Genomic DNA, 21,794 nt, shown 5'->3' on the forward strand with positions numbered 1-21,794 from the left:
GGCGGTTTAGGTGGCATCGCATTAATTTTAATTTTGAAAAACAAGTCAACGCCCCCAAAAGTTCAAACTTTTCAAGCACCGCCAAAAGTTCAGGTGACCGTACCCATCCCGGAATTTTAGACATGGAATAGTTTTTAAAGCGGGTAAATTTAAAAACTGAATACAAGTAATAAGATGAGTAATGCTAAAGCTGTAGACATAAATGGCATTGCCAATACCTTGTATTACGAACCCGTGGTTAGCCTTATTTCCATGGGATATGCCATGTTGAGTAACAAAATATTTAAAATTAAACCGCCCGATTTAAATAAATTGCCGGTAGAAGACGCGATAAAATTGACCGCAGTGTCGAGCGGTACATTGGCCACACAAGGCTGGCTCGTGTCACAGGGAATTTTACCTGCAAGTTTGCCAATGGGTTAAACAGCAAGTTTTTAATAAAGTAAAGTCAAAATAAGAACCAGTTAATTACAAAGTGCCTTGGCAAAAGGCGGATTTTACCCGGAAGAAATACCCCTATTGGACAGAGGGGAAGCAAATACAATTTATGACGACGATCAAAATTTTGAAGACTCTTTAGACACCATTGACATTGACGGTAAACTCGATACAACTTTTTTTACTTATGGCTCAGTCAGACCAAAATTAGCAGTTGATCCGAGGCCAGATACATTAGAGTTGGATACGAGGCAATTTCAAACAAATCCCACGGTGAACCAATTTACGCCCATTATAGATAGCGACCGGACGTGCCAAATTCGCCCCAGTGCGAAATTTTTGAATATCGGCCAAATAGTGGATTATTTCTCACGGGCACAGATGAATATCCTAAAGAACTATTATTAACGAGCGAAAAAAGTCCATACACATTAGTAATCTTGAACACTATAGCAGACCGCGCTAGAAAAGCCGGCTACTCGGGATCGGCATTTGTGAGAGACATTTTGGGATTAAAAGATTACGGCCGAAAAATAGCAAAGGCTGGCAAAAGTTTAAAAACGATTCAACCCAAAACGAAAGTGTTGAAAGAATTACCCGGAGCGGCCGAGCAAGTAAGCGAAATCGTGCAAGACGCTACAGAAGATGAGTAAATGCAGACCGAATTTAATATGCGAGAATGGAAAGCTCTAAATAAATCGCTACGGACCACAAAAGGCGCGCTGATTTTAAACCAGGGTAAATTGGATCAGTTGGACAAAAAAATTCAAGTAGTCAAAAATGAATTGGAAGAAGCTGGAACCGATGCCGAACGAACGGAATTGTTGGAACAACTGGAAGACGCTGCAGACTAGAAATCATCAATAAAGATACCGATAAAATTCGAAGTCAATTCAACTGCATAAAAGATACCATCGAAGCTGTAATGGACAGAAACTTGACACTGGGCGAAAAGATCCGACTGTTGTTTACAGAACAGGCATCACGATAGCGAGAATTTTAACGGCTATTGTGTAGGCGGTCAGTACAATCGTAGCTAGCATGATTGCCAGTGTTAGGGCCAAAACCGACTCAAGTACCGCCCTCAAAAGGTGGTATAGTAAATTAGGTAAAACGGCAGTTGTGAAACGTGGCAAATGTGTTGAAAAAACTGGGCCTTAAAGCGCTTGCAGCATGGCCCGGATTTATCGGCAGTATTTTAGGTTGGATATTAAATGTGGTGAGTACAGCGGTAGGTTGGGTCGCCGATCACGTGTGGACTTTATTTGTGGGCGTGGGAGTTTTAGTCTTGACATACGTGCAAAAGATGTAAACAGTTTAACGGAACAAAAATTAACCCACCTTCTCAATTTGGAGAAAGTGGGTTATAGTTTTTTTTTTTGCCTTTTTGCCTAAGTTAACACATGGTACAACATGAATGCAACTGCCACAACTGCAATTGTTCCGACCGTCAACGACAATTTTTCTTCCAATGGTTTCCTTTCGGGAGTGGGTGTTGAAATTGGCTTTATATTTGGTATGGGATCTGACTTCAAAATTTTTGGACAAGGTCCTTTTTCTTCAACTTTTTCGTCAAAATCGAATTTAAACTTGGCACGTAGCCCGTCTGCATGCCTTTGGTCGCAATTTGTAAATTGTTGTTGTAGCCTTCAAATGTGCCGATTCTCAGGTCCATGTCCGATGGCACCTAATATAAACCGGTGCCACTACAAAATTTAAAGGTGTTTTAGCGTGCTGTAGAGAATCTTGAAATTGGTCTATACTTATTTCTAAATCTGGAACCGCGTTTAATAAAGATTCAACTATGGTAATAAATTGCCTTTGAGCGTCTAACCCAGTGCCGGGTGCCATTACACTAGTCTTTGTTTGAGCTTGGGCTCCAAGTAAGGCGTAAACATAGGCTCGGATCGACTCCTTTACTTTTGTGATGCCTACATCTGTTGAACTTTTTTGGAATAAATTCCCACCAGGCCAAAGTAACCACATATGATTGTTGGATCCAAGTTACCGTATGGGTACTCGCGTGAACAGAGCCTTTAGGCGGTTTAGCCCAACCAAACCCCATAAAAGTGGATCCCGCATATTTGCCATTTGTCAGTGTAAATCGTATGGGTCGTAGTTTTTACCTGGGACCGGTACGTAATCGTCATCGTAATAACAAACCGTGCCTAGCCCATTTGATACGTTGTCCCTCGTCTGTTTATAAGATTTATTTGGATCGACGTTGTACAATATTCAAGTGTCTGTACATTTCCGATGATCGTAATTGTTGTGTAACGCGTTAAATACATCGTCGCTCGGTATCGGCATCAGACAGTCGTAAAATATTTTTCTCACCGTGTAATAAACTTGTAAATTAAATAAAGCAGACACGTACAGGTTCGAATCAGATAGTAAATCAAAAACCACCCCACATGCCGCCGTTGCAAAATACACCGCGAAATTAAATTGGTTTTGGTAAAACGAAATTGGGTCAGTTACCCAACGATTTACCGCTTCGTCCGTTTTAACTTTTGGCAACTTATATGCTGCGGTTAAATTTGGAAACTCGGCTGAAAACCAGTTGTTTTTATTTACCACGATTGCCAAGTGAGTAAAGTTGTGTCCCATCTTTTAAATAAAGCTTTTCTAAAAAGGGGGTGCGGTGGGGTAAGCCGGAGGTGGTTCCTTATACTTGACCGACTTGGTGAAACTTATTCGACAACTTTTTCATAAGATCTTTTTCAAAAACTGCCGCCCTTTTATTGGCTAGTGCTTCTGCTTTTTCGTTGACTTTTCGATCAAATTCGGCTTTACTCGTCGATTTACTTTCTTTCAATTTTGTCGTCGTATTTGCACGAATCTTTTCTTTTATTTCGTTAAACTTTTTCAGCTCGGATAAAATTAGTACAAACTCTTCTTGGGATATGTCACCGTCTTCAATCGCGTGAGATACGTATTCGTCTATAGTATTTAGCTTGGCATCTGCTAGCACGCGAATTTGATCGTGCTTTTTAGTTTTGTGAGCCTGTCGGCGAGAGGCGTACTTTAAAATTGCATAAGCGCCAAATGCGCCGATGGCAAGGCCTTCCATCACTAGTCCTACAGGTCCGGTAATTATTCCCATAATGGATGCGATGCCTATAGCGACCAAGTGGGGCCTATCTACAGAATATTCCACGTAGTTTAGCGCGGTTAAAAGCCTTTTAATCTTTCTGTTATAAGTTTCTCTGGCATCACGTTCTCTTTAAATTTGGCCGCGAATTTCTTCGATTTTTTGAAGCCGGTAAATTTTGGTGTCGTTTGATTCGGTTTGGTATCCAGTCAAATCTGGATAGATATTTTACTCGTCGTTTGTAGCCATATTTTAAAATATAAGTCTATATGTCTTTTACAGCTTCAGCAGTTATGTATGTGTCTTTTACAGCTTCAGCAGTTTCTCTTGTCACGTCTTGATAACAGACGGCAATTAAAGCTCGGAGCGGCTTGCCGCTGGAAATCTTTCCGCTAAAACTCGGTTTACTTTATATTCGATGAGATTCGCTTGTTCCGCGGTTAACTCGATGTCCAGCCCATTGAGCGTCTTGCTAGTTTTAGATTGGGGCTTTTTAAAGACAAAACGCTGGTTATATTTACCGCCCACATTTTCTGCTTCACCCGATAAATGCGCGTTAATACTAGTCGGAAATCTCGGCAGACTAGTTTAAATTCGGCTTCCATTCTATTGGTTTGTGGGCACATGTCTTCTTGTTCAATTTTTGTTGGTTTTTGGCCAAACAAAACGAGTAAATCTCGTTCGTTTGACGATAAATAATTGTCCATTTTTTCAATTGTCGTTATTTATTTAAGTGGCGTGAAAACAACCTCAGATATTCCCGGGAATAGCTGAGGTTGACATGGTTCTGATTTTTCTCATTTTTATTAAGCTAATCGGCCGCGTCTACAAACTCAGCTGGAGGGATTTCTACTTTAATTAAATCTTCAACGTCGACTTCATATTCAATTATCAACCCAATTTCATATAAATCGGAATCGAGTTTAGACGCGGGATTAGGCGGCAGTTTGTCGTCTTTTTTGTGCCTCATCTTTTTGTGCTTGCCGGCCACGAGCACCACGTGATCCATGCCTTCCAACTCGACATAATTTACGCAGCATGTACAATCGGTACAACCAAAACATTCGATACACTCATAACAGTCTTCACAACTGTCCAATGCATTTGAATTCTCGCAGTCGTATGGATTGAAACAGGCCACGCAATTTATACATTCGCCGCATTCGTCGCAAGTCGAGCACTGGGTACATTTCCTGCAGTCGTTACATTTGTTGCAGTCGTGGCTTTCTTTACAGTCGGTGCATTCAAATAAACAGTCCGAATTTAAACAGCGCAAGCAACCGTACGAATCTACCAAGTAAACCGAGTTTGTCGTGTCTTGGCAAAAGTGGCAATGGACGTTTGTTTTTGGTCTATCATTTTTTTTTAATATTAGTCTAATTTCTATTTATTTTTTATTTTTTTATGCAACGAGTAAATCTTTGGGAATAAATATTTCCTTTGGCTTGTAAACTTGTTTTCCGTATTTGGTCTTTCTAACTAAACAGACTCGATGCCTTTGATTTTGCACGTCCAACTTTGCTTGCTCGATCAAATCTCTTTTAGTTTCGTAACCGTTTACACTTAACCATACCGCGTGAGTGGTGACTAATTTAGCATATTCAAATTTAGTGGCAAAAGTTGAGGGCATTTGACTTTTATAGAATCGTTGAGAAATTTGTTTGGTTTTTCCGACCCGGTTTCGGGAAAGTCCCTTTTGGGGTCAAGGGTCACTGGGTTTGGGGGCCAAAGGTCACGGGGTTTGGGGTCAAAGGATCACGGGGTTTTATAAACCAGAAGTCACGAGTTTTGTCGCTCGCCTTTTGGCCCGTTAGTTGAGCCCAAATTTTGTACGCGGCCGCGAGCTTGGGGAAAGTCCCTTCTGATCTGGAAAGTCCCTTCTGATCTTGGAAAAGGAGAGGAGGGTCTGCTCTGGTATCACCTGTTCCCTACTACTAGAATTTCACGCAAGGAGAGGGAAATTTAAAACAACAGAACAGAGGGCTTTTTTCGTATTCCTTTGTTAATTTCAAAAACCAATCTGCATAGGTACAAGTTTGATGAAGATCCAAAGTTGCAAAAGTACTAAAGTCGTGCACAGAATAAAAGTGCACAAAACAAATGGCCTTTTGAGCATAAAAAGAAAAAGGAAATAAATAAAACCAGAGGTCTCTGTCTGTGTAACAGAATAGAGGGCTTTTTCGGTGAATTCAAGTCATTTACTATAAACAAGACAGTTTCAGGCTCTTACGTCACACTTACATAATTATTTAGGCATAATATTTTTATGGGGTCTTTGCGTGGTATAACTTTGATGACGTTTGAAGTTCGCTTACAGACCAAAAATTGTGCATTCAAAACTGGTAAAAAGTCTACTGGACGATAAAAAGAATTGAAAGATCAATAATGAATCACACGATGATGTCGTCTGACGTCAGTACGATACAATCTTTTGATAAGGGCTGTTACTTGACACTTGGTGACAATTCAGTTTTGCAAAATCGCCAAAATAGTGTTTTGAAAATGAATACAAAGTCAAGGGGACGAAATAAATGTTAAAAAATTAATAACAAATTACTTGATGACGTCATCATTACGTCTTTCATTTGCAATAATCCTGTACCAGTGTCTTTGTTGGCTTTCACTTTGGTAACGACAAAAGATCACAAAGATACCAAAATTGTGGCTCGAAAACGTGTACAAAGTCAATGGGCTACATGTATAAACCCGGTTGCAGAAACACTTCTCCTTTAAGTTCATGTCACATGTTTTGCGCTGAAAGTGAATAATTTTAATGAAATATTACTTAATATTCGGACTCTTCGGTACATTTTAAACCAAACAACAGAGCGTAAAGCCCACGATGGACGGCGCTCGACAATTAGGTGACCTCTCCAGTAGATAATTTGAAAAATACTTTATCCCAGCAGACTAACACCGTTGAAAACAACTCGATGCCTATTACGACAAGAATATAATATCAAAACAGTACTCTGAAATATGTGATTGCTGAGCCTTCGATAACTGAGTATTTTCTTCAAGGCAACCCAGATTTAGTTCTGAATAAATGCGGAAAAATCACAGTGAATTGAAGACCACGTTTTATCCTTCTCTTTCAAGTTATCTGCAAAGTTTCAACCTGATAGAACATGCACTTCAGGAGATACAGGGCTTTAAAGAGTGCACCTTTAATGTCAAGTGACTTGTCTCCTGATGGCTTCATCATCACATGAGGTCAATTTTTCTCTAAAGCAATCCCTTTTCAAGATATCTGCAAGATGTGAACCCGATCTGACATCTGCTGTAGGGGATATAGTATCTTAAAGGTTGCAGCCTTAATGTCACTTGACTTGTCTCCTGATGACATCATCATCAGATAAGGTCAACATTTCTTTAAAACACTCCCTTTTCACGATATCTTACCAACTTGCCCCCTAGCCAACTCGCCCCCTAGCAAACTCGCCCCCTGACCGACTCACCCCCGAGCCAACTCGCCCCCTAAGTTTGCCAAGCACGTATGGCCGGCCCATTCACCATTTAATAAAAAATACAATCAGTCAGAGATGGAATCGGTGATTGCTGCCCTTAAAAATAGGTTCTGGGGTTTGCAGCTGGCACTCAAATTTTTTTTTATATTGGTAAAACTAATTCAGTATTATCGTGTGTATGGGCCATGGCGCTGCGTTTCCTGTGTATTGTCTATGGGATTTTGTGCGCCACAACACCAACACCCTACCATATTAATATATGTGAGGTCCCAGTCGAGTGAATGAGCAACAGAACACTATAACTAACTAACTAACTAACTGGATATCGGGTCACTACAAGAAGATGCAATCACATACCCAAATATTAATGGGAGTACTCCCTTTTAAAGATATCTGCAAGATTTGAACCCGATTAAACATGTACTTCAGGAGATATGGGGTCTTAAAGAGTGCACCTTTAATGGCACGTGACTTGTCTCCTGATGTCTCCAAATTCCCCTAAAGCACCCCCTGTTCAAGATATCTGCAAGATTTGAACCAAATTGGATATACACTTCAGGAGATATAGTACTTTAAATGAGGCACCATTTAATGTCACGTGACTTGTCTCCTGATGGTATTTATTGTCATCACCTGAGGTCAATTTCCGTTTGTAAAGCACCCCCTGTTCAAGATATCTGCAAGATTTGAACCAAATTGGATATACACTTCAGGAGATATAGTACTTTAAATGAGGCACCATTTAAATGTCACGTGACTTGTCTCCTGATGGTATTTATTGTCATCACCTGAGGTCAATTTCCGTTTGTAAACCTTCCCTTCTTAACTGCCTGCAAGGTTTCAACCCACTAAGACATGTACAATACAATATACAATACAAAACATACTTATCGCAGAAACGCACAGATTAGATATCTGAAACATTTGTCCCATTTGGCGTTCCATACAATACGATCCGCTCTCGGCAGCACGTGGTCGGCATTTTGCCAAGTCCCGAGTATTATGCCCTACGCACTGTGCGCCGTCTGTTGCAGGCAGATATTGGGCGTCTACACACCCACACAAGCATCCTTACACAGCTATACTTGTGGGGTATTTCCTTTGTTCTCGTGTACAGAACTCCCACACAAACGCAAAAAATTTCAAATCACTCCAATTCGATTCAAACAAATTCACTTTCCTGGGTTGAAATTTCGACCGTATGTCGCTTATATAGAACACTTCAAAAATTTCCCTTTTTTGTGTTATTTCCAAATATCAGTTTCCTGAACTTCTTGTGGGGTTCCAATTTTGGTACCCCACAAGGTAAAAACTGGCCTTGTGGGGTACTTCCCATTGTTCTGGTACCCTGCAAGCTCCCATGTATAAGCGCAGCCATACACACACGGCGACCGCGCCGCGCCAATGCCACACAACACGGTCCATGGTCTGCGTCTGCATACACAATCTGAGTCAGCCTCGCATCGACAGCGGAACAACATGGCAATCATCTTGACGTCGACGGTTGCACAATCCGTCCTTGCTAACTGCACATTCACGGGCAAAGTCGTGGTAAAAATGGCCTGCCGACATCACAATTGTCACCAGTGCCCCTTCAGATGACGCTAAACAATAATTTGGCAGCATTTATCGAATATTTTTTGTAAAAATGAGCGTGATGTAGCACGGTCAGAAGACACGTAGTCAGAGCTTCTTGTATATAATTTATCTCTTAGTAATTTATATCGACGTGTCGTGATGCACATAATACGGCTGTTTACTGTAATGCTTACACTGGAAAATATATCAAAGAAATTTTGATTTTATTCTATAATTTTCAATGGCAGTGACAACTGTAGTCTGGTATCCGATCTTTTTACCATTTTAAATCGAGTTGATGCAGACACAAGTCAATTTGGAGTGGCCCGTGAACATGAATGAAGAAAAATGCACAAAAAACAAATGTGAAACGACAAATTTTACGGACAAAATTCCAGCAAACAAATTCTACAAAATCGTATTTATGAATAGGAATTCGGCTCCGGCAATTATCAGCCTTCATACTCCTGAGCCGGTCTTAAACGACCTTTTAAGACCGACCCGGCAGATATTTATTCCCTTAGTAATGATACGAATTACCATATCAAAACAATTCGACGTCATGCCCGAGGCTTCTGCATCGACAGGGAACGAGTCACGTCGATGTCGTGTTGAGCGAACGACAGTGGTAAATATCCCTGGGCGAACTCTGCAGGAGCAATCGTTTTGCTGCGTCTTTAATTTCACCATGAAAACTATATAATTGATATCAGAACACCGAAACCGACCTTATGATTCATGGTTGTTTTTTCATCAAAATCCAGATCCCTCTCAAACTATACGAATCTCTGAGCTGCATTTTTTAAAAATTGTCCTTTCCTTGCAATTCCTCCCAGAAAAAAACAAATCCTGGGACAAGCCTTAATTTGAATAAGGGTCATTCGGGCACGAGGCGCACAGTGCGAACTCCTGACAACGTTGCTACAGTTCGACAGCAACTTGTCGACCAGTCAGGGAACCAGTTGCAGGAGGAATGGACTTGGGCACGCGGAAGGTGTCGGTGCATAATTAACTGTGAATTACGTAACGTGTAAATAATCTGTGCGCCCCTGATATTTTATTATATCGTTCCACAGACATATCTACTGCCCTCCAAAATGAATTTTCCATATTTGAAGTTTTGGAAATTTCATTTTCAAAACTTGAGGTGCAGTATCTTCTCATGGTGCAAAATACTTCATGTGTTCAAAAGCCAGAATGAGACGAACTTCTGGCAGTGTGTTTTCGTGTGCAGTTCTATACGTGTCACAATTTAGCTCCCGCAAGTGTAGGCTTAATGAGCAGAAGTTCTTTTGACACCGAGAAAAAGACATAAACCACTTCGAGTTCCACTCACAGTATTAAAACTGCGTCTGAACGCTCGGATCGTTTTAATTTTACGACCAACTTCCTTGGTTAGCAACTGTTTTAACTTTTGCAGCTGTTCTGAACATAACCGTAGAGTTGAGTTAGTTCATCATGAGGCCATCTTGGTTGAAGATTAACAAAGGTAAAGTAATGTGAGGAATTTCGTTATTATGATATTACAAACACTGGTAAATATCAGTGCTCCTTTTTGACACATGTACCTCTTTGAAATTACTGACCCATTCCCTGCGTTGTGTGTACCTCAACGTGTCGATTTGTTATTTGTACAAAAACGATCGTAATGTACCGTATGAGAACATTTGGTTTATTCAAAGACTTCAACTCAGATTTTTGGAAACCAACTTTTCTGGCTTGAAAACCTGGACCCAGCTATAGAGGGCACGATTGCAGTACTATACAACTCTACCAATAAAAACTGTGCTGGTTTTGATGGAAATCTTGAAACATACTTTTTCCTTGACATGCATGACTATTTTGACTTCAATTGATTTCGAGACGACTTTTAAAGTCAATGTTCAGTGTAGATTTGCAGGCCGATTCAGAATCTGACAGTATTCTAATAATAATTATAGATATCGCAATACAGCGTTTAAATAGGTTGCAATTAATGCAACTGAAACTTGTAAATACATTAATAAACTTCAATACTACAATATTCTTCTGACATGCATAAATTTATATTTACATTAAATTGCTACAATAAATACCTCTATACATGTATTTGCTCAATGATTAAAATTATAGAGATTTTGTTTTTTAATGCTCACAGTTATTGCACGTAAGATGTCAACTTTAAAAAGAAAAAATAGTTCAAAATAGTGTAACATAATTTTTGATCTCCAAATAAAGGTTGTAAATCGACAGCGTGTGAATAAAAAAGGCCAAAACACCAAAGGATCGGTAAACATTGTGATCTTTATGTGCATAAAAGGTTAGCTTATACATCCAAATCCCTTTTCCCATTTTGATAGAACAAAACCAAGCGAACTTATGGCATCCTAGTATTTCTTTCCTACTATAATAGTCTACAAAATGATTGATGTTCTTACAATTAACAAGAATTTCATAGAAATTTGTAATATCGTTCATTTCTTTGGTTTTGTGCTCCTCTTGTTTGTTTTTGTAAGAGAGCCGATTAGATATAGCTATGTAATTGAGAATTGTTTTAAACCTCCTAAAAATGGCTTTGCTTTATTATTGACACTGTTAAATACCCGGTCAAATCTCCATAATAGATTGTTGTCTTGCACAAATAGTTCGTTTATATGAAAACGGAACAGGGTAGGGAGTTGACCACTCATTAATTCAACAATTATTTGTATTTAATTATTAATACATTAAGCACCCACTTTTTCCAGCTTCATGAGCGACGATTACCTTTTCCATACAATGGAAAGTATTCTGTTCCAAACAATAAAATCCAAAGCATCTCTCTTGATCTAAGGTCTGGACATTCAGGGGATGTGTTCTATTTGTATTTTGGTAAATACGTTTACGTTCACTCAGATGCTGTTCCAGGTTTCGCTGTCAAAATCTTTCAGCAGGATCCAATTATGTTAAAATACATAAACTAGTATAGTTTATGAAAATTCTCAAATCTCACCTGTTACCTGCAAACAGAGAACCTGTAAAAACTGCTCGGAAATAAATTTAATACCACTATACTTTAATTTTGATGAACAACACAGCAAACGAAATGAAATCTGAAACTCAAACTACTGCGAAGGAATACTGGCTTATAAGTCTAAAAAAGCCGACCATTCTCGTTTAATGTTCTAATTTACCACATCTGCCAACTCTGAGAAAGTTTCATTTTGAGGAGGTGGGAGAAATACTCAAAATGCTTGGCTGAATTTTATTTTATTTAATGATGAGGTTGTTATTAAGGGACGTACGAATGCATAACGCGTGCATATCATTCAGGCTTTTGTACAGTTTATCGCGGAAGACTTCTGACGATGTAGTAGGGCAACTCTTCCAGGATGTAATGGCAAAAAGAATGTAGTCCTCATGAGGGTTGTAGGCCGCACCATAGCCGTCTGGTACTACGGCACCGTAACACATGAACGTATCCAGTTTTGTCAAGACCTGACCAACACGAAATGATTGAGAACATATTTTAAGATAGCTTTACAAACGTCTGTTTAAACGTGAAATCTGCAATAAAATGTGAAATGCAGAAGGCCATTTTTTTAAGAGAAGCGCCATACCTGACTTGTGCTTAAATTGAAGTAGTTGCTTATCCGGTATGCTTCATCTTTAAAAATCTCGGGCATTGGCTCCCCGAGTTCTCGTGAAAGTTCACGAAGTCCGAGAAGATGACAGTCGAAGCCTTGCCCCATTATATTCTAGAAAGAAGAGAAGACTGTTTAGGTTCGAACCTTTTGAATAAATAAACTACCGATGGCCACAATTAGCTTGCCTTAATTGACTCTAATACGACACCGTGGACCTCTTACGAAGGAAAGAGAAAATCAAAACAAAACGTACTGTAATGCAAATATCCGTCTGTCGTTGTATGGCCGCCCGCAGGAGATCCATTTTTTCCAGTTCCTGAAAAAAATACAAGCAGTTAACCTTCCTCAAAATTGATTCTCAGAGTAAATCTCATTCCCTTACCTTCCTAAACTGTGCAAAGCAAAAACAAGTTTTTAAGATTTTTGCAAACATTAATACAGAGAATCTGCGTGTGTTAATTTGGCATTCACATTACATACAGAGAAGAGAAAATTCGTTGTTTTACTGACCGTAGCTGGTCGATCACCAATCATGGAACGCGAAAATTCAAGAGCTTCCGCTGTTGCTGCACGGATATTATCTACTCTTCCCTCAAGAAATCGCCGTGTGGAGGCGCTTTCATATGTAGAAGTTAAGTGCCCGTAGATCCTATGGGTGTGAGCAATAACATACCTTGAGCCGTTCATTAGGGCTTGGAAAAAATTGTAGGATATCTCCGTAATCACGTGTCCAACTGCATTGAAACTTGGCACAGACACAACTAAGACTTATCATATAAGCAAATATTTCTTGTGTGACGGTGACGTCACATTGTTATTTTTCATGAGTTTGGGCTTTGTTGGTAATTTTGAAATCTATTTAGCGTATTTCCTTAAAGATATGCAGTATTTTTGGAAATGTATTTTCCAAGACCCTAAACGTTCAAAGTAGACGGGTCATTGTCTGGAACTTTTTTGACATCATGATGAGTTGATGACGCAGTCAAAATAGCGATTTTTAGAAATTCTAGTCAACTCTCATTGATTTATAAATGTGAAGACGAACAGAACTTATTTTCAGGACCGACCACGTTTGCAAATATATGTCATCATGTGATTTATTATAAAATATGAATCATCATTGTCCTCTAACAAGATCACTACATATCTCAGTGAGTTCCTACTGGACGTAATGATGGAACCATTACCTGATTTTTCATTATAAATTAGCTGCCTTTTTCTTGTTACTAAAATCCCCTTCAAAATAATAAACTTTTTTACGCTGGAAAATGTGGAAAAGCCGTAATGTTGTGTTCCATGTAGCCATAGGCCATCTCTCTTTAAATATTTTTCCCTTTGTGGTTTTTGTCCGTCTATCATTCTCGTCTATTTGGGCATTAGAATACCTAAACAACCCTTCCAGTCCCCCAGGTGCCTGAGACCATGTGCATTGGAGCAAGGCGATCGTGATTTTGTGCTTCATTACCTGAAGTAGGTGAATTGTAGAGCAATCTGGATAAAGGCATCCGGACTCATGTTTTGTGACTTCGGAAATCCTTTACCAAATTTTGTGTACCGAAGAAGTTTCAAGTCAAAGTCGTCAACATGCCTGCAAAAGAAAAGAAACACGGTGGGCATGAAATAGTTCAGCATCTTTGGCTTACTCTCAGTGCATGGGGTAAACAATCATAGCAAAAATATGCCACCACTACTCATCAGTTTTCTGGGTCCATCAGCCGCACAGTTTCATTTCTCAACAATATGTGCCTTAGAAAATAGATGGAATTAATTCTGGAGCGACGACACTCTATTCACTTTCAGAGTTCATTCATGATGACTTGAAATTCTCTGAAAAAAAGGAGAACGGCATGGCATTGGAACGGTCTCAGCATCTCAAACTACTTAAAGCTTCAATTTAGTTTTGTTTGTTTGGCCTGCCATACCTTGGACATACCATGCTTTCTCTTTTTCACCTCGCTCTTTTTTCTTCCTTACTGGCATTTCACTATAAGTTGCTTCCGTAAGCCAATACGTGCCACTCAGGTCTTAGCCCCTACCGAGTGTTTTCGATTCGTTGACTGTTTTCCCTGTTCCGTTATTTTTTCACGTCAAGAAGTTTCTCAGATATAGTTTATCCCACCCACCCGCCCCAGCACATGTTGGTTCTCTTTTGTTTCTGATTTATACTTTTTAAATTCTTCAGGCTGTTGCTGTTGCTGACAAATGTCACACCTGTGGCATGTGTGGCCATAGGGCCAGGAATTGCCTCTACAACATTGGATTCAAGTCTTCCAACCGTTTCCAATCACGTCCAAGAGCCTGCCCCACACTCTGTTCCTTTACAGTCATAGATGCCCCTCCCACTGGCACTCACCAGCTGCCCAATCAACTCTCCTCGCTCCATCGGGATACGCCTACTCCCCAGTCTGTCAGCCCTGTATGCACGAAGGCCACCCGTTTCCAGGATCAGATGCTAAGTCAACGTAGGGTATCCATCTGTGATAAATTTCCCGATGTTCTAAAGGTACTTGCTTGCCTAAAGGATCCAATTTTCGAGCCGTTACAGTCGGATTAATTATCCAATAAGGGAAGACTAAAACAACATGTTCAGTTTTGGCGTGAATTAGATGCTACCGGCAATTATGTACTGTCTATTACTGAGAATGGGTGTTGCATTCCTTTCACCGTTGACCCGCCCCCGATGTTGTTTTTTTTGAATGACAAGTCCGCATTGCGTGAGGCTGATTTTGTTTCTGAAAGTGTTCTAGAATTACTCGCCTCTTTTCGCATTTCTGAGAAATCGTGTCCATCCTTTGTAACTAGCCCACTCTCAGTTGCTGTCTCCTCGGCCATTTTCATTCTTGACCTCAGTGCCTTGAATAAATTGCCCAAAAGCACTTCAAAATTGATGATTGGAAGATCGGTCTTTAGTATTTGTCTCCCAATGCTCCCATGTTTTCTTTTGATTTAAAATCGGGTTTTCGTCATATCGACATTTCTCCGTTTCCCAGTGCTATTTAGGTTTTTCTTAGCGTATTTATGGTGTCACTCAGTATTTTGAATTCCGTGTTCTACCATTTGGTCTCACAACAGCTCCCTACATATTTACAAAATTACTAAAGCCTCAAGTGAAACACTGGAGGGCATGCGAAATTTCGGTTGCTGTATATTTGGACGATGGGTTTGTGTCCATTCCCTGTTCAGAAGATGCCTCTATGCGCACCTCATATGCCTCTTCTATTTCTAATCATGTTCGTTCAGACTTACTAAAAGCAGGCTTCGTTTACAACATCTCCAAAAGCAGTTGGAATCCTTGTAATAGTCTCATTTGGTTGGGCATGAAATGGGATACAAAGGTAGGCACACTGCAGGTTTTGGAAAGAAGAATACGCAAGCTCCGTACAAGTCTATCCACACTCTCCCTTGGCAAACCTCATGCCTAACTATTAAAGATTTGGATTCTTTTGTTAGGCAATTCATATCCTTGTCGCCAGTGCTGGGTAGTATTACGAGGCTGATGACTTGCCATTGCCAAATGGTAATTTCTCAGGCGGCTGACGAGTTTGAAAACTTCACTCTTAATTAGCTGGTTCGGCAGTTCAGCCGAACCAGGTATTGAAATCGTTCTGTTTTTTTTTTTCTTTCCTTTTTTTTTTTTTTTTTTTTTTTTTTTTTTTCTTCTTCTTCAGCCACGTTTTTCTACCCCTACACTTTGGCACTTAGGAAAATCAAAACAATTTCAAACTTGGAGGATAGTTGTGTGATCATCCAAGGACGGTCCTAGAAGAAATTCACAGTGATAACTTAAGTAGTTTATTTATTATTGATTTTTGAAGAATTAATTTTTTCCCATAGACTTTGTACACAGATTGCACACAGTTTTCGGACTGTCCTATATCAGGCTATGAGGGCGCTATTGCAAAATTACGGTCACACCTGCCTGGGCTTTCAATTTTCAAGAAACTGTCCCATATTGAGCCATGTATGGCGTTGTTGCACAACATAGGGTTTGTACACACATTGTCCCGCATAATGCGTGAGCAGTCCTCAACTTCGACCCAGAATTACTACCAGAACGAAGAAGAAATCAGACTAAATTTTCCCTTCCGTTCGATCGCAAATATACCCAAGTGTCCAAATATTAAATAATATTTCATAAGTTTTTCCCAGTTTAGACAAAAATCACGTGACATGAAATTAAATGAGCAGTTTTCCTGCACACGTGTTTCTAGCCCATTGACTTTGTACACGTTTTTGAGCGACAATTTTGGTAACTTTGCAGTCTTTGATCGTTCCCAAAGTGATAGCCAACGAAGACCCCGATGCAAGATTTATTGCAAAGGGATGACGTCATGATGACATCATCCCCTTATTTTATATTCATTTTTGAACATTTAATTTTTCCCCATAGGTTTTGTACACGTTTTTCTACTTAACACAAGTGAACAAGTAGTCTTTAACTTCGGCGCAAGATTACTATCAGAACAAAGGAGAAATCGGGTACTTTACGCTCTGTTATTTTATTTGAAATATGCCTAAGAGTCCGAATATGAAGTAATATTTCATAAAAATTGTTCAGTTTAAGCGCAAATCACGTGACACGAACTTAAAGAAGCAGTGTTCCTGCAAACAAGTTTCTAGCCCATTGACTTTGTACACGTTTTTGAGCGACAATTTTGGTAACTTTGCAGTCTTTGATCGTTCCCAAAGTGATAGCCAACGAAGACCCCGATACAAGATTTATTGCAAAGGGATGACGTCATGATGACATCATCACCTTATTTTATATTCATTTCTGAATATTTACTTTTTCCCCATAGGTTTTGTACACGTTTTTCGACTTAACACAAGTGAACAAGTAGTCTTTAACTTCGGCGGAAGATTACTATCAGAACAAAGGAGAAATCGGGTACTTTACGCTCTGTTATTTTATTTGAAATATGCCTAAGAGTCCGAATATGAAGTAATATTTCATAAAAATTGTTCAGTTTAAGCGCAAATCACGTGACACGAACTTAAAGAAGCAGTGTTTCTGCAAACAAGTTTATAGCCCATTGACTTTGTACACGTTTTTGAGCGACAATTTTGGTAACTTTGCAGTCTTTGATCGTTCCCAAAGTGATAGCCAACGAAGACCCCGATGCAAGATTTATTGCAAAGGGATGACGTCATGATGACATCATCCCCTTATTTTATATTCATTTTTGAACATTTAATTTTTCCCCATAGGTTTTGTACACGTTTTTCTACTTAACACAAGTGAACAAGTAGTCTTTAACTTCGGCGCAAGATTACTATCAGAACGAAGGAGAAATTGGGTACTTTACGCTGTGTTGTTTTATTTGTAATATGCCTAAGGGTCCGAATATGAAGTAATATTTCATAAAATTGTTCAGTTTAAGCGCAAATCACGTGACACGAACTTAAAAGAGCAGTGTTTCTCCAAATGGGGTTTTTTGCCCATTAACTTTGTACACGTTTCCAAGGCACAATTTTGAACCCTTTCGGATGTTTGATCGTTTTCAAAGTGACAGCCAACAAAGATGTTGATACAGAAATTATTGTATATAAATGACGTCATGATGACGTCGTCATGTGATTACTCTTGTTTTTTCAATATTTATTTCAGCCCCTTGACTTTGTACACGTTTTCCAGCCAGCTTTTGGGTTAGCTTGAGAGCTTTGATCAGCAATACTTATCTTGTTGGTAAAACAGTCCCGAACCAGCTCTGTGTTTGTTTACAAACACTTTTCTCTAGTTGTCCTTGTTCTTCTCAGATCTGATTTTGGAAGGACAACGTCAGCTAGTTGAATGTTCGTTTTGTGTTTGCTCACTGAGTTTTTAGTTAATAAAGAAGTTACTTCCACTGACGCAGGGGCTGTGGTTTGTAATGAAAAATACATAGCTCATAAACTTTGGACCCCGCAAGAGTCATCCAAAAGTTCTACTTGGCGTGAGCTTGAAGCTATCTGATTTGCTATCCTTTCATCTCTCTGTATAATCTCATCTTCTAATCTGAAGCTGTTCAAGGATGGTGAGAGTGCTGCTAAAATCATTAATTGTAGTAGTATGAAACCGGCATTACAGGAGATTTCGTTGGACTTTTCTCGAATTTGTCTCTGTAATTCTATCTGAATCGACGTAGACTAGATCCCCAGATCCCTAAACGTGCAAACTGACTTCATAAGCAGATTGATCGATCCAGACGATTGGTCTCTTTTTGGTGATTTTTTTTCTCTCGACTGAGTAATTTGTGGGGTCCTTTTACGGTGGATTGTTTTGCCAGCTTCTATAACACCGAGTTGCCCCGTTTTATTCTCGTTTTTGGAATCCCAGCTCACTTGCAGTAGATGCATTTGCACGGGATTGGTCAAATGAAAATGCCCTTGTCGTCCCTCCTGTCGCGCTGATACCAACCGCTATTTAACATGCAGTTATGCCAATGTACTAGAGTCCTTGTGTTCCCATAGTGGCCATCTCATCCCTTTCGGCCAGTGTTGTGTTCGTACAAACATTGGATGGAACTGATTCTGCTGTTGTTGCCCTACAGCAGGGTCGAATAAGAACTCCCTTCTAAGTTCTAGGCTCTCCTGATTATGACGGTGTGGTAGCCGCTGCCTTTTCCAATTTCACCACAGTCGTATCATTTACATCCATTCTCGATTTTTTTTCTTTTCTCATGTAGAGTTCGTAGTCATCCCTTCTGGCTAACCTTCCCGACCAGTTTCAAGAATTACAGGAAGAGATTCTTCGTGATGCTATTTTTGCCAAATCCGACGGCACAGTCGTCTCTTATTTTTAGAAATGTCGACAGTTTCTTTCCTGGACAGAGTCACGTCGTCTTTCCCTATGTCTGCCGTTTTTTGCCCAATTCTGACATTGTTCTCACAACTACCCCCGCCACGCTCAAATGGTTGCACTCCTTAGTAAATACTAAGCACAACCCTGTTGATTCTCCTGGGGTTCAACTCCTTATTGTTAGTGGTTGCCGAGCACAGCACCAACCCCCTGTACAAGAGCAACCATTAAGTCTAGTTCAAGTTAAAGCTATCGTTGATACGTTCGCTCCATCCGGAGGTTCACTTTTGGACTTCAGCACGGCCTGCTCTGCCTCAAGTACGCATTGTTATTTCGTCATAACGAAATGGCGGCACTTGAAGCCAGTCACCGTTCATATGTCGACGACAACAAAGGCATTTCAGTTTTCATCCCCAAGTCTAAAACGGATGTATGCAGGGAGGGCAACACTGGCTGTCTGTAGGTCACGTACCTTAGACGCCTATTCCCCCGTTTCTACCCTTCGTCGATTCTTAGCCGCTTCGGATGTTGCTATGGGCCAACATGTGTTTTTGTTTTCCCCTTTCTTTCCATTTGAGTGCTAATTGTTATAAACGAAGTGTTAACAGACCACTGATTTATGCAAGATGTCGGGAATTATTTATCCTAGCCCGTCAGCGTATTGGTGTTGTTAGTAATCCGTCCGCATACGGTCTCCAAAGTTTACGTTCCGGGGGTGCCTCTTATTTAGCTAATAAAGTAAACTTGGCTGATGTGTCACATGAGTTGATTATGCAACATTGTCGCTGGAAAACCACAGAGGCAAAAAATAGGTTCATCAAATGGATATGGAATATCCCTGGACGTTTGCAGTCGTTCGGTCACTCCTTTGTGATTAATTTCTCATGTAGTTTTTGCCATATATTTAGGTACTGTTGTGTTGCAGTTATGACGTGTAATTAAACTCTTTGATGTATTGTGTATGCTGTTAATTTCAGACTTAATGAAATGTAACAGCGTGTTCCGATGTCGGTGGTCATTTTTAACTTAATTTGTTTGCCAGATTTTTCGTAAAAGCGAAAGACAGAATTAAACAAAGAGTCAAGCCCAGGGTGTTTACCCTTCCTTCTGCAAGCAAATTATATAGAGAGAGAAAGTAAGACGACCGGCAGTCAGTTTACTTGATGCCAAAAAAAGAAGAACCGGATGGTCAATTTACCCCCCCCACACACAAAAAAACAGCAGAGAAATAGACTGTGAGTCAATTTACCTGATGTCAAAGAAATAGAGAGAGGGCAAGATTGAAGATTAGTTAGCCTAACATTAAACAGTGAAAAAAGAAATTAGTGGTACAGGCCGAGTTTATTACCGTGCACAAGTAGTGTGTGTATGTTTATGTTCAATTAATCTTTGTTGATGAAAATTAATACTGAATCGAACACTTGGATCCAGGCTCTGACCACAATCCCATGCTATCCAATAAACCATGAGCATATGTAGTTTGTATAAACTAATTGTCCATGTGTTTCCTTGAAGCAGTACATCCATACCAAACTATTTTCCATGCGTATGAGCGAAGCATGAATATTATCTTTTCTCTTTGACGTCAAATCTGGAAAAAAATACGCCAATGATGTTTGGGACAAATTGTTGCTTCTGAATTTCAAGGAAGCTATTAACAACGGGAAGTGTTTGACGTTTTTGCCTTCTGGAACTGGTAATCAGGGTCCTAAAATACTGAGTGATCCCAGAGAAAAAGAGAAAAAGGTGAAAATTTCAAATACCAACCTGTCCACTTCTGTTCTGGCCTTTTCAATATCTTGGATCGTGTCATCTGACAATTTCCATCTCAGTACTCGCGGACAAGGCAGCTCACATATCGATTGGGCTCGTGTTAACTTCCTTTTGTGGGTCTCAGAGTCACTGAAACATAAAAAGAAACTGTTTAAGCACGATAAGACATCCAAACATAGGAAATTATGTATTAGCAAATGCCATTCACCGTGCGTAATTGGTTTCCTGCTTCATGCAATATACATACATGTGAGCCATATACATTACCTCCACAAGGTTCAAATCACAGTTCTTTTGAGCACCTGTTAAGCCATTTCGTTTTCATTTTGTTTTTATTGGATTTAATGAATCCACAAAATTAGCCTTACATCTCGACACCCCTGCATTTTTGTAACAGGGAGGTGAAAGGCGTCCATAAAAAGTCGGTTATTGTTAATTTATTGAAAATCACTTACATGTATCTGAGCAAATGTTCCACAAGCTGGATAACCGCTACGCCCTCTGACGGCGAGTGTTCATAATTCAGTCCACAGGTGCCATCATCGCCAATTATAAACTGTAGATCAATAAGGGGGAAAAGGAGTGTCTAACTCTTCAGGGAACCAAAGTGTCTACCTTTTGTATCGCAGTAACACTGTAATATTATAAAACGTGTAAAAAATTGTATTTTGTACATCTTGTCTTACTTAAAAAAACTGCAAAATCTCATATCAGAGTTATCATCGCAGGATTACGGGCTGATCTATGATTTTTGTAAGAGGTGGGCATTCAGAACGTTTCTTGTTCGTTGGGGAAGGACTGAATGCAGTTGTCGCCGTTGGCGAGGTCATGCATTGAATCTCTCCGGTTTGACCCTAACCAAAATAAGACCTCTACATAGCACATGTTTTCAGAGGGTCCTTCAACCTTTAGACAAAGGCACCTTAAAAAATGGTAATTAGCAGGGGCGTCGGAAACTGGTTGACACAATTATTTTTTTATTATAAGAAAAAGGTCTCTGTGTAGAGGGATAGGGTCTGTAAATAAACATGAGATTTGGGGGATTTTCATAGACCTTTCTC

General features: G+C 39.7%; 1 protein-coding gene across 1 annotated transcript in view; it reads right to left on the minus strand.

Annotated features, from left to right (window-relative positions):
- Positions 1-10,228: 10,228 nt before the first annotated feature.
- The window catches only part of chat (choline O-acetyltransferase), a 64,181-nt gene continuing 52,615 nt past the window's right edge, over positions 10,229-21,794 (minus strand). The window contains exons 9-15 of the mRNA XM_022249081.2: positions 21,189-21,289; positions 20,728-20,862; positions 13,648-13,770; positions 12,693-12,831; positions 12,436-12,498; positions 12,156-12,293; positions 10,229-12,033 (exon numbers count right to left, since the gene is read on the minus strand). Coding sequence (XP_022104773.2) covers positions 11,806-12,033; positions 12,156-12,293; positions 12,436-12,498; positions 12,693-12,831; positions 13,648-13,770; positions 20,728-20,862; positions 21,189-21,289 — 927 coding nt within the window. The 3' untranslated portion in view covers positions 10,229-11,805. The remainder of the gene's footprint in view (positions 12,034-12,155; positions 12,294-12,435; positions 12,499-12,692; positions 12,832-13,647; positions 13,771-20,727; positions 20,863-21,188; positions 21,290-21,794) is intronic.

This window comes from Acanthaster planci, linkage group LG19, assembly GCF_054643075.1.
Source record: "Acanthaster planci isolate LZ-2023a linkage group LG19, COTS_SCS, whole genome shotgun sequence".
Lineage (NCBI taxonomy): Eukaryota > Metazoa > Echinodermata > Asteroidea > Valvatida > Acanthasteridae > Acanthaster > Acanthaster planci.